This window comes from Trachurus japonicus, chromosome 4 (genome assembly GCF_045865225.1).
Source record: "Trachurus japonicus isolate A0001 chromosome 4, Traja_1.0".
NCBI lineage: Eukaryota > Metazoa > Chordata > Actinopteri > Carangiformes > Carangidae > Trachurus > Trachurus japonicus.
Window position 1 is genome coordinate 22,835,475 of NC_140910.1, and position 16,774 is coordinate 22,852,248.

Here is a 16,774-nt window from a genome sequence, read left to right on the forward strand (position 1 = left end):
CTCTCTCCTCCACCTCTCCTCCCCCTCCCTCTGTATTCCAGTGGGTACTCCTTACTACATGTCACCGGAGAGGATACATGAAAACGGATACAACTTCAAATCTGACATCTGGTCGCTAGGATGCCTGCTGTACGAGGTAAACTATGGGAATATGTGCACACTCTGTCACCCTGCAGTCGACTGTGGGAGTGACGTGAAAACACAGTGGCTGAGACACACACATAAACAAACCATCCCCAATCCCACATGTAATAAAGTACTGTAAGGAAATATATACAAATAATTACACTTACCCACATTATGATGCAAGATTTATAACGGGTCTCACGACGCATGCAAACTATGGCCACTCTTTTACGACAGATAATAAGAATAAATCTAAATATTTCTTTACCTCTTACCCCATTTGCTCCTCGCTTCTTTGCCTGTGGCTTGGCAGCGCTGAAGCCTTAAGACTCTTCGAGTTAAAGTATTTCAGCCAAGGAACCTGCTAAACGTTGAAAAGCTGGCGAGTGAAGGGAACTGACATGGCCATGTGTTTTAGATAAAGCCGCCCAGTGACACTGACTAGTTTGATTAGTCAGGAGCAAAACACCACAGGGCGGTGGACCACACCGAGCGGAGACGAGCCCTGGAGGAGCACACAGCAGAGGGAACAAAGGGGGAAGAGAGAGAGAGAGAGGAGCTGAACAATGGTAGACATGAGTGATAGCAGTCAATCTGATTTTGCACCTTGCCAACCTTCACGTGCGCTGAATACAAACAGACAGGCACAAATTCAGAGACACACTCTCGGCCAAGGAAACGCTTACTTTTCCCCCTCCCCTCCTCTCCCCTCTCCTCTCTTCTCTCCCAACTCCCCTGAGTTTGCTGATCACTTGGGCTGCATTTCAACGCACCAGTGACTGCACCTTCTCCACAGTGCCTCAGGCATAGAGGTGGAGAGATAACGCAAGGAAGAAGTTTGAGCTCGGCTTGCAGGTCATGGTTGCTCAGAGACCACAGTCCTTCATGCTAATTAGTTCCCCACAATGCACCGCGGTAATGTGCGGCTGTGGTTGGCTGGGAGCGGTGGGGGCTGTAGGTCACATTCTGTTTTTGTCCTTTTTTTTAATGTGTGTTGTACGTGTGCGTTTACACGGAAAGATGCTACTTTTACTGTTAATAAAAAACAGATTGCTGGGTTATATTGCTCCTTTTGCATAGTTTTGTGTAGGTATCATAATTACCAGCCACACAAGCACTGGGCTGTTTAGTTTGATTAAGGTTGCTTTGATGTGGTTAATGTTGTCAGGACGACTTGGGTTTAGTTTTCATTGAAGCAGGCTCAGGCATTTTGATTAAGATTTAGCCAAAATTTAACAGCGATATCAATTTCCATACATTTCAGTTTTTTCTCATTTACAAACTTTCATCAAACAATTGGTTTGGTTGTTATCGAAGAATGTGTCCATGGTGATTCTTTGGATTTCTTTAAGCAAGCGGTTCATTTTTGAAATTGTCGTAGTACTACATGTGCAGCCTGACTGAGCATTGATTGTTTCACAGCTCCAGTTGGGGTACAACACATTGATCTTTTCTACCTTTCACCCTTAGGAGAGCTGCTAGGGGTCACGATCTAGACTTAAACACTGAGAAAGTGAGATGGGGACCAGAGATGAGGCGAAAGGAAGGAGGAGAGCGAGAGAGCAGAAGTGAAAAGATAGAGGGAGACCTACTGCTCCCCCGAGGAGGTCAAAAGATGGGGGAATAAAGATGTAAGGAAAAAAAAAGTTTAGGAATCTGTTGTGTATATAGGAACAATATAGGAAGCCAGAGAAGGGTAAGGGCATAGGCAGTGCAAGTCTTTAGAGGGATTGAAAAGGCAGAGGAGATGGAAGGCTTGAGAGATGGAGAGAGCAAGTGGGGGGGAGAGAAATGGAAAGGGAAAATAACAAATAGCAAGAGCAGGGTTATAGATTGCTGGAGCGAAGAGAAAGATGGGGGGGGCGTTCATTCAGAGAGAAAGTACTGCAGGTACAAGAGCAGAGACAGAACTCCAACCATCAGGTCAAGGTGAGCCATGCAAGCAGCCTGTGGAGATAAAGATTTTACAACCTTATTGTTACCAGAGGAGTGCTCACCACGTCATGCATATTCTCTTTGAAGAACAGACCCCTTGCCTTCCAACTTCTTGGTAAGAGGGCTCCACAGTACATTCGGTGTCAGGAAACTTACCTCTTTCTCTCCCAAACTCTCTCCTTCACTCCTCTTTGCTCTGTTCTCATCCCCTCTGCTACGTTCCCCTCCGTATGCCTCCCTTTTCCTCACTTAACCTTCAGGCATAAGAAATTCACATAGAAATCCACGCCTCATCCCTTTGGTACTCATTGATTTCACTCTGGACATACAGAAGGGGCTGAGGTTCTGTGTGTTGAGGTTTCTTCTTGTGTGTGTGTGTGTGTGTGCGTACATCCATGATTATGTGTGCTTGTATCCAAGGGAGTTTGGTTCCTTATGTGTGAAACTGCTCCATTTGAGAGAGGCTGCATTTTTCATCCACGTGCCCGGGGGGTTCAGTTAGGGTCCATCTGTCAATACCTGGTCATTGTATCTGCGTCTATCTTCATCTCCCATTCTGTTTGATCCTTTTCTCCCCGTGTCCAAACTCATTACATCACCAGACCTTGCCCTGTGCCCCCTCACCTAAACCCCTTCTCAATGTGGTGAAAGAGGGATGCTGCACTCATCAGGGTCGTCTCCTCGGGTGACATGGAAAAGTAACAAAAGGGGGGCGGGGGGGGTTTGGTCACATGCCAGTCAATGAGATCGTGCTCTCTCCGTTTGCTCCCAGTCAAAACCACTTCATATCTACATGAGTAATTCTCACGCACTTGCTCACTGTGCACACACACACTCTTTGGTCTCCCGCTTGTGCAGATGTGTTGTGGTTGTGTAAGGGGTTAGCAGAGGAGGAGAATATATTGAAAAACTTTACAGGAATGCGTCTCCTTCCTGTATGGAGCTCAGCCATCCATACCTCTGACTGTGCCCATATCTCGTGCTTCCTGCCTCATTCCTGTTCCTCCCCGCTTGTTTTGCTGTTGGTTTTATGAGGCCTCGAGAAAATACAGGGTTCTCAGAGGCTGGCATTTGCATGTGATGAGTTGCCCCTGTGGCTAGTTTTCTATATGGTTTTGAAAGCAAGTTTTTTATTTTTTTTTGCCAACAGAGACTGGATAACCTTAAACCTTTTTTATATTGTGGGTCTTTTTTTTATTGACACGTCGACTCGGCACACATGTTCCTCATACCAATTTCAATGTCAGACTGCAACTTATCCAATATAAAACATTGTCCATTTACTTTACCTTCTACAGTACCTGATCTTTTCACTATTCTGTACATTGTTGGTCTATATACATTGATCCCTAACCTGTCCATGCTCTTCTCCTAATCCCAAAGAAACTCTTATATTGGGCTTAAAGCAGTAATAACATCTAGAAATAGAACATCTATCTCTGTTGGGCCTTTTTCATGACCGTTTCTTAAAATCTTCAAACTCAAAAGTAAATATTTAAAGGCATCCTTTATTATTTTGGTAAATACACTTTTTTTGTTTGTACCTCTTATGAGTTAAATGAGATGACCAAGACCGCTCTTAAAATATGCACTAAAAACATGTAAAACCCCAAATGATCAAATTATGCACCTTGTTGTAACTGGTGATGTTTAGAGAGGCTGGTGGACAGACTTTGCCACCTTTGGATGGAGCCAATCCAGCTGTTAACTCCTGTTTGAGTCTAAGATAAACGGGTGGTAGCTTCATATTTATCTGACAGATAGACCGCTATCAATCTTTCAGTCTTTTAACTCAAAAGCATATTTCCCCTGCATGTTAAATTTTTCCCTCAGATTTCAACACTTCAAATACCAACATTCAGTTTAGACAGGGACATTAGATTATAACACACTTTTTTTTCAATCAGTTTTCCTCAAAAGTTCAGCTCCCTGGAACAATCTGGTCCTTTTAGCTCAAGGATCTCTTCTTCTTCTTCTTCTTGTCCTTTCTTCATCCCATCTTCGCTTTTTAGTGTGTTAGAAGTCGAGGGGTGATGACTCCACTGGGTGTAGGTATATTTTTAATGACTGTCCCTACACTGTGACTTATTGCCTTGATTAATATATCATCATAAAGCCACATGAAGGACCAGTGAGAACATAAAAAAGTCATGCTTTCCTCACTTTTACAGTAGTGTGTGTGTGTGTGTGTGTGTGTGGGAGAGAGAGAGAGAGAGAGAGAGAGATAGATAGATAGATAGATGGAGAGAGCGGGGAAGAGAGGGCAGAAGAGAAAATACACAAAATATACATGTGTTTTTTCTTGTGTGTATTAACATTTAGGTGTTTATTTTGATGTGGCATATGCCTATAATTGTATGTATGTTTATAAATGAGTAACTGAGAACTTGTGAGGAGCCCTTTGGTCCCAGGCTGCAGGGCTCCAGGGATGGGGTGGTGGAGGAGGTGATGGTGGAAGGAGAAGACGAGAGCCTCTCGCAGCTCTTTTTAATTGGTGTACAGGGAGAGAAACTGGAGAGAGAGAGAGAGCTGGATTAGTGTTAATCAAACTGGAAGACCCCAACCAGACATTTTACATGGACAGAGATGCTGGCTTTACATGCCTGGGCTGAGGAGGGCACAACCTGGCCAGCCGAGGATGAGCCTAGGAACAAAGGAGTGTGTGTGTGTGTGTGTGTGTGTGTGTGTGTGTGTGTGAGGGGATGTGCGTGTGCTCTGCCACCAGCAGCTCACACCCCTCAGACAGACAGCAGGCATGCGTGTGCATTGTATGTCTTTCGAATATCAATGAACCATACACACACACACACACAGTCTCACATTCACACACCAGGGACCCAGAGGTCAGAGAGTGAGTCAATCATCTAACCCACTGCGACGACACAGCCTGAAAAAAACCTGAGTGTGTGTGTGTGTGTGTGTGTGTGTGTGTGTGTGGGCATGCATCTTTATGCTTGTATGTGTGTATGTGTGTATGTGTGTACATATATGTAGGTGTGTGTGTGTGTGTGTGTGTGAGAGAGAGAGAGAGAGAGAGCAGGGGGCCGGCAGCTGTCAGGGGCTAGGAGCAGCAGGCACTAATGAAGCAGATGAATAGTGCAAAAACTCCCAAATACAAACAGGACAGTTGACATTTTTCATCTGTCAAAAGCAGAAGATGCATGAAAATACGATGGGGTCTTGTTTAACCCTTTGCCTCCTGGTGTCTGTAACTGGCTGGTTTTCTCCTTTCTCTGTCTGTTTCTGTCTCCCCCTCTTTTTCTCCTACTTACTGAGATATTTCTCTCTTTTTTTTCTCCAAAGCACTAACTAGCCCTTACAGACAACACTGCAAACATACATAACACCACCTACTTAGTAGTTACAGTATATGTACATTTCTTATGAAGTAGTTAAGAGTGTTTTTCCACATGGCTCTTTCTAAGACATCGAAGTATAAACATTTACAGCAAGCAGTCAGCATTTTTTTTTTTTTTTTTTTGCAGACATGGGCACTGAACTGACTCACTCCCCTTTGAAAGAAAGCCAGTGAGGTCTGAGTTTGTTTTTCCCTCTCTGAGTCCACCTGACACCGCCGTCCGATTTTTGCATTTATAGAGTGATAAGTGTGTCTTGCTGGAAAGTGATTAGTTTCTGGAATAAAGTGCAAAAAGGCAGCAGTGAATGACCAATTAGTTGGTGATTTAATTGCTGGAGGTTAAGTTCAACTTCTAATTATTGTATTATTGCTGTAGCTGTTGTTAGTTAATAAAGGTCAGTCACTTACAGGGAAAGGGAAAGTACTTGCATTTCCTTTGGGATCAATAAAGTATCTCTGAGTCCAAGTCTAAAAAGTCCAGTCATTTCTTCCACCTTATCAAAAACACACTATATCACCAGTGTGGATTCATTTAAAGTTTATTTTATTTTTAAACTGGCTCTGTTCCTGTGGATATACCATATAGGTTCATTCAGGTTTATTTTTTAGAGTGTACCATTACTTCATACACATCTGTATCTGCCTTTGTCTCTTAATCACTGTACAATCAAATATGAAATCTTAGTTTAAAAGATATGAGGCTTTGTCACTAATGGAAGTGCATCATTGCTGACACACACAGGAATATGCATTTCCACCACACATCTCATCACTGTCAACCACCTGCTGTGCCAGTCTCAGAAGTAATCGTCACAGCAGTGGGAGAAGGGCGTTCAAGGAGAAAGAAGGAGAAAGAGAGGGGGATCCTCCTCACTCAATGTTCACGTGTTTTTATTTGGATACATTGGATTAATGTGAGTGATTAAAAAGAGCAGATGAGTGAGAAGTAGTAGTGTCGAACCTACTGTGGTGGTTCACGTGGCTGACGTCATCTTGACTTGTCACTGGAAGCTGGGGCGGAAACTCTGAAAATCTGCCGGATGGGGAACAAAAGCTTTTCTTCTGGGCAGTGTCAGTGTTACATTCATAGCAACAAGTGGCAAATTGAAAAATCCTTCCAATATTTTTCCCATACAAGTAGTTCTTGTCGCTTTATAGACGAGCCAATGCAAAGAAACTGCCCAATAACATTTTCGAATTATTCTGCTAGCCATATCTTTAAACCGTCACCTGTTTATGTCCTGCTATAAAAACGATTGTATACTAGAAGACAGCTTCTGTTATTCTACACCTTTTTCCCTTACGGTCCTATTTATACACAAGTATTTTCTTTGTTGTCTGATATTGGGGAAGATGGCGCGTTCACACCAACCTGCTGTATTCTGTATGGAGTGATTCCATTTGGATTCATATGTGGAGATGTTGTTCTCATCTACGTTCACACTACCAATTAACAGGCTGTCAAACACATACCTTCCACTGTCCAATGATAATGCAAGAAAAACTTTTAAAAAACAAGTTAAAATAATATTGAACAATTATTTTGCCCATGATGATAACCTTGTGGTGTTGTTTTATTTATCCTGTCTTTTTATAGCAATGTTCTTAGTCCAATTTGCCACCATTCCTGTGATCAATCAACACACCCAAAGCTGAAAAAACCGTCACCAAGACCACATTCAAGTTGGGAATGTGTCGCATCTCATCTGTGAGCAAAGCAGAAGCTGAAACCCATGAGCACTCACTGATTGTCCGTTAATAGATCTGGATCCTGGTTCAGACTGATACTTCATATCTCCTGGAATTTACAGAGATGTAAAACAACTTTTTAAAAGTTAACCTCTGTCTTATAACTGGGCCATTTCCAGGGCATGAAAGTGGAATTTAACATCTGTGCTCGCTGCCCAGATACAGTCGGACCCAAAGCTCTAAGACCATTTTCCCATTCTGTTCATTTTTGCAGTCTTTTGTGTCGAACAGTCAAGCACAGAAATACTTAAATAGGAACTATGCAGGATTATTAGCTTAACTATGCTACATTTGTACCTTAATGAAACAGCTTCAGAGTAATAGTGATGGTCAATTAAACGACTCGTTCACAGGGAGAACGGAGGCTTTCTGCCTTCCACATAGCGTCTCTTGGCTGAAAACCAACCTTGAAAGATCAGAGCCTCCGACCCGGTGTCCCAGCTTCTGTCTCTGCCGCACCACGGCACAAACGCACTCCATAACCGTTAACCTCTTGTTTATGACAGATAAGACTACACAAATATACACATCGTAACATCAAATATGATATATAACGTTAGGTACCGCTCTATTGATTGATTTCTCGCCGGCTTTGTTGTAAACAAATGCACATGGCCAGGAGGAGGGTTAACAAAACAGAGGAAAAGCTACTGTACTTGCATAGTTCCCCCCTAATTTAATCTCTTTTATAATCATGTTAGACACAGAATGCAACAAGGTTGCTGTGTAATGATCTAACATATAACATCTCCTATCATCATCACCATCGTTATCAATTGAACCATTTGACCCAACACAAGTGTAACATGTTTTTTATTTTGGGAGAGAATTTGAGTGTGCTGTCTGCTGTAGGCTTCACCTTGGATTTTAACAACAGGAAGTGAGCCAGTCACTAAGCCTGGCAAAAATGGCATGGTATGTTTTTCTACCCTCAGAGAGGCAAGAGGGATTCTTCACCTATTTCCACTCACCAGCAAAAGTCTCCTCATCCTCTCCACGCTTCCTTACCGTTCCCATTTGCCCTCCCTCTGCTCTGCCTGCTTGCATTTGTTTTGGAGAGGATACAGTTTTCTCGCTGCTCCAGCAAACTGAAAAATTCTCTCCCATCGCATCCCCACACCCCAACTCCTAGCATACTTTTCCTTTCTCAGATCTTTGTTTCCTCTCATTTTCATCTCTTAAGTTTTTCGAGGCAGTGCAGCAGAAAGGGCCAGCAAACTAGAGGAGTACACATAAGCTAAGGGAAGCTTTTATGGATTTTTGTGTTTTGGTTCACTTGAATTTCAGACCAAAAAAATACATACATGACTGTGTACTGATTTAATATGCACACACAACTTTACACATATTGACTAGTTGTCTTGCGTTATCTGTCTTCTCATACCCAATCCATTTTTAATCGCATATCTCGGTAGCAGTAAACTGTGTAGGATCTATGTTTACCATACTGTATTTCTCATGTAGCACCTGTTGAGAATTTGATTGACTGTTTCAAGCCGTCTCATACCTTGTCCTCTTGTCCTTTCCTCCTTTGCTGTCTCCCTTTCCCTTTTCCTTTTTTCTCCCCTATCTTTATTTTTCAGATGGCAGCCCTACAGAGCCCGTTCTATGGGGATAAGATGAACCTTTACTCCCTTTGTAAGAAGATAGAACAGTGTGACTACCCCCCTCTTCCTTCAGATCACTACTCAGAGGAGGTGAGTACTGTCTCAGCTGCTTTTTACTGCAATAGCACAGAGTAGACTTGGGCCTATTCAGTGTAGCTCCTTTAAAAGAAGCAGTAGAAATATCTAACCTTTTTAAGCGCACTACTATTTTAGGCAACAGTGGCCAGTCCCTGTTTCTTCTTGCCAGTTCGCTGATTTTTACTTGTTCTGACTATTGAAGTTATTTTTTATATGTAAGAGTAATCCACCCAACTGTCTGAGCTATGATATTACTCTGTGATCAAAAGACCAGCTATGATTTTTACCGTTTGAAAATTAAATGCGCATATCAAAAGCATCTGGCCATGCTTCAGAGTGGGGTGAAACTAAATGGGCTGGAGTGTCATGTTTCCCTGACTAAATGTTAAATCATCTGCTGTAATTCTGCGTAGATTTATCCATGCACAAAAATGTAATATAGTCGGGCTGTGGTCAAAATTGCGTTATTGCTGATTGCTGGTGACGTGTATGAATGCGCATGGCTTTGTGTTGCATGCATGCCCTCTTTGTGTGGGTGGCAATTTTTTTGTTTTGCATTTCTACCTCTTTTTCTTAAATATATTAAGTCAAATGTGTACATAGACACACACACAAAAACTCAAAAACTCTGGCTCATGCACATAAACTGCAGGTATTGCATTCAGGTAACACCGTCATTGTCACTGTAAAGCTTTGCAAGTAATTGCATTTGCTTGATTACAGTTACCACAATGAGTCATCCCTTGACATCTCATCTGTTTAAAAACATTGCTTAAGTTTTGCACGTTTCTCCTTTCACCAAAAATGCAATTACAGTTGCATCTAACAAATATTTTCATTATTGATTCATCTGTTTACTTGTCAAGTCTATCAAATTTCAGATTATAGAGGGAGAATGCTTAGCCCACTGTTCCACATTTTTCACTCTCCAAAAAAACAGTCAAAAACCCATCTCAACCCTTAACCCTAACCCATCAGTTACAGTAGTTCAGTTTTTTTCACTGTAACAATCAATCTATGATTAATCAATATCATTGCAGAATACATATCTGTCCATAAACCAATTAATTTAATTAAATAGTTGGTTTTGTTTTTAGCTATGACTGACATCAACTTCTGAACATGACAACGATTTTTTGCAAACATGCTGTTGTGTTTTAGACTTTGTAATAGCTTGTTTCCAGACTGGACATGGTTTTAAAAATGAATTTAGTCTGCACAGTACAGAAATCCATCAGAGGACGGTTTAATAAACTAGCTTGAAATGTGCAGGCTGTTACCTTGCACATCAAAGAAACATTCATTTTCATTACATTTAAGTTACTTTTTATGGTAAATGAATAGTAGTAAATGGCAGCAAAGCATGAAAGTGCTCATCCTATTGTGTCTGTATTATTATTATCAATGCCTTTCACTCCACTTATCAGTGTACAGTATGTGATGGTCCACAGTGGCTAATTTCCAAGTGGCTATCCTTATTCATGTCTCTGTAGTCATATATTAAGCCCTGCTGAGCCAGGCTGGTATTATTCTGTGGTATTTACTTCATTAGGCTGATAGGGGCTAATTGTTAGGTGTTTCAAGCCTATCTGGTGTCTATGTGTCTGTGTGTGTTTTTATATGCAAGAGCAATTGTGCAAGTGTATATTTGTTGCAAGAGCTCCCTCTCCACACACACACATACACACACACACACCATGCTGAGCTTCTGCGTTGCCCCACATGTCACCCCCATCCAGGAGAAAGGGAGACAAAGCGAAAGAGAGAGGGAATGATAGAGCGAGAGACAGGGCGATGGAGAGATGGAGATGAGGGGGGAGCCTGCAGCGCCTGTCTGGATGTAAACAATGCTCCTGAAGGATCGGCAGCAAACTGTCAGCTGCTCATCTTTGTTGTGTCATTTAACCATCTCCATCTATGCTTCCCCCCCACGCCTCCTTTCACTAGCTCCCACTCCCCCCGCCCGCCCCCCTCCCCACTCCACCTGACACTCCCCCACCCTGCTCGCCATGCAAAGAAGCGCATGAATATTTTACATATCTGCATCTCTTCTTCCCCCCTCCATCTCCATTCTGTGGGACTAATTCTCAGACTGTCTGAATTTGCATCTTTCTCTCACTTTCTCTCTCTCTCACTCACACACACACATACACACACAGCGGCTGACAAGAACCCGTCCATGCCGGTGCCATGCAACAGCGGCCGTCGGTAGACGGTTACCATAGCGACCTTGCGTAGATGTTATGTTTTTTTTTCTTTCCTCTCCATCTTTTATTCTCTTCTTTTTTTTTAATGATGGTGGTGGCTGTTCCGCCTGCGAGCCTGTCTATCTATCTGCTCCAATCAGCCGCTTCGCTCGGCTTCAAGTGTAAGTGCTGTCTCCGGATGGCAATGGAGTGGCAGCAGTGTGTGTGTGCGCGCGCTTGCGGGTGGATGTGCATGTGTGGGCTCGGCTAAAAGTGAATTCAGCAGACCAATAAGTGATTAGCACACTAACCCTGCCTCACGTCTACGTCTCAACCCGGTTACCTGTTGCTTTATTGATGCTATTATGGAACAAGCACATCGAGAGAGCCAATGAAAGACGAGCAGGCCTGTGTTCGCAGGGGTTTGTTCATTCCTGGAGCTGTTCTTTAAGAATCACCATAGTGTCATTGACTTTGTTATTTCTCTCTTTACCTTCCAACCAACACCCCTCCTATCCCTCTCACCAGCTGAGGAACTTGGTAGATATGTGCATCAACCCCGACCCGGAGAAGAGGCCGGACATCACCTATGTGTACGACATTGCCAAACACATGCAGAACCTCACACAGGGCAGCTAAACCTTGAGTTACACACACTACAGCTTGTGGAGCTCCTCCCACCCTCCCCATTGCTTTTCATGCTGGACTTGTACACATCTATCAGCTTTTATACTATACCTTACTCCAGAGTTTAGTTCCTTGTGATAAAAAGTATGTTTAACAGAATTTTATTTCCAAGGGGACGGTACAGTCTGTTACATGACTGACACCCAAACTTTTTCTGCCCTCCGGTAAAAACCATAAAGATAATGTATTTTTTCTCCAGATGGACCTCCCATTCCTTACATATGTTACAGCACTGAAAATCTTTGTGTTGTAACACACTGATATGCTTTTAAAATATATGTCCACTGTATTTCTGCCTCTAGTAGATACTGTTAAAGGGATAGTTCACCCTAGAATGATATTTCGCTCATTATCTACTCACCCTCATGTTGACTAAGGGCTGGAAGAAGTTTCAGATTCCTCCGTGGCTTCTCTGAGTTACAGGGGGTCTCGGCATAGCAGTGCATGTCCATATAACGGTTGCAAAGGGACACCGGAGCTCTTCGTAAAAAAACACACACAAAAAAACATCCAAATACCTCCATGATGCTCGTATGTAATGTCCGTCTTGTGCTGAAGCCCCAAATTGCGTAATTGTCCCGAAAAAAATTAAATAAGTCTATATTTTAAGCTTGTTTGTAGCGGAAGCTTCTCGAAGCTCTTCTTCCTGGTCCGTCCAAATCTCGCGTGATTTGTGCCGGCGTCAGCATGCGTCAGTGCGGTTACTGCGAATCACGCGAGATTTGGACGGACCAGGAAGAGGAGCTTCGAGAAGCTTCCGCTACAAACAAGCTTAAAATATAGACTTATTTAATTTTTTTCGGGACAATTACGCAATTTGGGGCTTCAGCACAAGACGGACATTACATACGAGCATCGTGGAGGTATTTGGATGTTTTTTTGTGTGTGTTTTTTTACGAAGAGCTCTGGTGTCCCTTTGCAACCGTTATATGGACATGCACTGCTATGCCGAGACCCCCTGTAACTCAGAGAAGCCACGGAGGAATCTGAAACTTCTTCCAGCCCTTAGTCAACATGAGGGTGAGTAGATAATGAGCGAAATATCATTCTAGGGTGAACTATCCCTTTAAAGCAGATATACTGGAAAATTGTAAAAAATCAGCAAATAGGTTGTAATTGTAGGTGTTATCTTCTTGCCTTAAAACTGTAAATCCACACACAAATACTATTAGAAATGACCTTCTAGGCCTCATGTGACCTCTGGTCAGTTAATGGGACAAAAAAAAGATGATAAATGTCTAAAACGACGGTAACATTGGAGTGAGGTGAATTTCACTCAATGGCAGCAAAACTGGGAGACGTACCAAAGTGTTATTGATGATTGAAGTGTTGTTGTGTTGCACTTTTTTATCCTGGTAACAGAAGGGTGGCAGGGTGATCATGTCTAATGAATGTATTAGGAAAGGAAGGATCATCTAAAGGGCAGACTAGAGAAGTACTGGGGGGAGAACGTCTCCACTAATGTCTCCACAACACTTTGAATGTAAGTCATTTTGACACGTATGTATTGTGTTTGGAAAAATCCAGAATGTCTCTTTTTTTTATTTGACAGCCTAGAAGGAGCGGTAGAGGCTGTAACAAAAGCAGTTTTACATCTGCTGTTTACCTTAGTCACTGACACCAAAATATCTCCACCTTGGTTCAGTTCAAGCAAGATATACTTCTATTACATAGTGTACGATTTTTTTTGGTAGATCTGGTAAAAACTCAATGAAGTCATGGGGGAAAAAAACAAACTTAAAACACAGAGTTCTCCATCATGGTCCAGTGGATCCATTTGACCCACCAGAACATTAAACTGTAGACAAAATGTTTTGATTGTTGCTGTGTAAGTTTGCAGTGTATGTGCCTTGTTAAATAACATATGCTAAAGAGATAGCAGATCAATATGTTGTGTACCGTCCATGTCATGAGTTAAATCACAGCATGCATACATAATCTTTGTCCTCAGCTGCAATAAGGAGACACCAAAGAGAAAGCCACACACAGAGCAGTTTTATGTGTGTGTGTTTTTTATGGTATATTTTCTGAAAAGTAAATGAAAGACTTGTACTGAAAAAAACAACAACAAACAAACAAGCACCAATGGGACTCATTTAGTTTTACTGTACATATTCAAGAAGTTCCTATAGTTTTAATACTGGGTGTTAGTGACCCTTTATTAACTTGGAGGGTGGGAATGGTGATATGATGTTTTTTTTTTTTTAACAGTGAATAGGTTTACACCAGTGGGTCACAAGTGACCGACTACCACTGTTTTACATAACGACAATGATGCCACATGGAAGGTATACGTAAACAACAATTGATAACGCTTTATTTTAGTGTCTTATGAATTGTCTTTTAACATTATCAAATTGCCTGTTAACTTTGCAGCTCCATTATTGTACATGTACGTCCATGAACTCCATGTTGTTGTTCTCTTTTTAATTAACATTTAATATTATTAACATGTTAAATGCAAAATCAAAGCTTATAGGTGCAAGAAAACGTAAGTTATTTTGTTATGGTTAACAGAATATTTTGATAGTGTGTTCCTGCTTGTTAAATGTCTGAGACGTGCAAATACAGTGTTTGCAATTTTTGTTTGCGATTTTACACCTTGTCCTGAATTTTGTTCCTCCATATTGCTTCTCTATCCCGATGCAGTAAAACTTGGGAAAAAAAAAAAAAAAAAAAATCTAAATTTTTCATCATTTGTTTACCCTTCATCTCTATGCTGTCTGAACAAGCACTTCTTTATGGCACCAAAACCTTTCAGTATTCTCTTGTAATTACATGGGGGCAATTGCTTTAAGGCACTTTCTTTGTATTGTATTTTCTATACAGAATTCCCAGAGGAAATTGGTTGAATTCACAATCAATAAATTCACCAGTGGTTTAGGGAAACGGTCTCTAAACCTCAAAATGTCTTGTAAGCATATTTAACTAAAGCAACTGGTGCTTTTGTATTGGCCTAAAAATACATTTATGATGATAACCTTTCACAAAGTACGATGGACAGTTATGATTATTTTTCCTTCCTTTTTTTTTGTAAATCCGCGGGACGGGGGATGTTAAAGACACACAGTGCTACGTCACTTTAAGAATTATGGCTATGTCTTGATAAGGAGTTTGTTTGTCTTCATGTAACATAACATAGCTATACTATGCCCCAGCCTTTTACCTTGGCTTAAATACTTTACAGCACATTCTCTGAAGTTGGTATCGAAGAGTCCAGATGTTTTCCATAAAAAAAAATATATTGACAATATTTATTGTTCTGTTCGTTCAGTTGTTTTCTGAACATTTCATGTCAAATTAAAGACCATCACCACATATACCTTGTATGCTAACTAAATGCAATAAAGCTTTCAAATTTCTTTTGGACATTAGCGTGATTGCTTGGATCTCAGGTCTTAATGTGTGTCACGTCTTATCTGATCATTCAAACATTTTTCAGTCACATCAGGTTAAAAAAAAGTGTTGACGGAGTTTGTTTTTCCCTCCATATACAGTAATGCAATTTTGTTCCTATGATTTTCCTTGGCTTAAGAAAGGGATGAGAACCTCATTGTCTCACACTAGTGATACTAGAGGCTCCATAGAAAAAAACTGGTGAAAGTAAAAAAAAAAAAAAAAGAAAGCTCAGTCGAAGTGTTAACAGCTGAGAGTTGACAGCAAATGAATCAGCATCAGCTTGAAGTGTGGTTGAGATTTAGTTGGTTTAATTTTATTTCATGAAAGTTAGAAACAATAAAGGTCAAAGGTCAAGAAGTAATCAAGCTCCAACCTGTTAAAATATAAACTTCAAAGCAACAGAAATATTCAAAGTGAGAAAAAATACTATAGAGACCATAGAAACTCAAGTTATTTCAAACAATTTTAGTCAATAACAACAAATTAATTAAAAGTTTTAAAATATAGACGCTTGCTATATACTGAACACCATTTTTTAAGATTATTTTTTTAGCTTTTCAGGCCTTCATTTGAGATAAACAGTTAGAGAGCAACAGGAAATCACGGGAGAGAGTGGGGCAACAACATGCAGCAAAGGGCCATGCTTGGATTCAAGCTCCACGTGGTACATGATGGCACTGAAGTGCTCCCCTATGTATTGAACATCTTGATTACTAAGCAGAGGAAAGAATTAATGATGTGGTTTGCAGCTCCATCAAGATTTTCTTCATCAGAAAGCTTTGTTATGGTACATTTTCATAAACTACAACGAAAACAGGAAATACTGCAAGTTAGTATTTGTCAAAAATTATAGTATTAACAGATTTTTTTGTGTCTTTTTATAGCTGCTCATTACTGTATTTCATTACAGTGTTCTGTAAATTTTGTAATATATCAATACAGTACTCAGGATCAATAACATGATCTAATAATTATTAGCTGAAATATCAGTCATCATTTTGTAGCCACTAAATGTTAATGTTGTTTGTTGCTTATAGTCAAAGTCATTTATAGGAAAGATAGGAAACCTAAAGTCTACTCACTTGCTGTTGATGCCATCATGTCTTCACTCATGTCACTGTGGAGAAAATAGTAAAGACTGACTTTAAAGAATTACACTGATATAAAAGGAAACAGGGAATATACAGTATTTAATTGCTTACGGAATCGAATTTTTGCAACAAAAATCCCTCATGTTGTGAAACAAATCTTATGCAAAGCATTTTATTTTGACAATGATGAAAAAAAATATTGCAGAGATGAGGACTCAACTTGGACTGGGATCTACTCGAGTTGCTGTTTTGATGACTTTTGACTTGACTTGACAAAAGAGAAAAGACTTGAGACTCGACTTTGAAGGTAAAGACTCGGGACTCAGGACAGCCCTCTGTCTCCTCAGACTCAGGCTGCTGCAGCTGAACTCACCTCAGACCCAGTCACTCCTCACTCAGCTAAACTCCTACTCCACAGGGCAAAAACGCTTACGTGTGGTGTCTTGTGATGACATTGACTATGAGGCTTTTCATAGGCTCTCAAACCACATGTCCATTTATTCATGCATTGAAAAACAAATAAACTGCTGTAAGAGGAGGCTGACAGACAAAATACTG

The 16,774-nt window shown here is 40.9% G+C and overlaps 1 protein-coding gene across 1 annotated transcript in view; it reads left to right on the forward strand.

Moving 5' to 3' along the window:
* nek7 (NIMA-related kinase 7) overlaps window positions 1-11,907 on the forward strand; it is a 59,532-nt gene extending 47,625 nt beyond the window's left edge. The window contains exons 8-10 of the mRNA XM_085774770.1: window positions 42-136; window positions 8,752-8,865; window positions 11,568-11,907. Coding sequence (XP_085630896.1) covers window positions 42-136; window positions 8,752-8,865; window positions 11,568-11,678 — 320 coding nt within the window. The 3' untranslated portion in view covers window positions 11,679-11,907. The remainder of the gene's footprint in view (window positions 1-41; window positions 137-8,751; window positions 8,866-11,567) is intronic.
* Window positions 11,908-16,774: the final 4,867 nt, after the last annotated feature.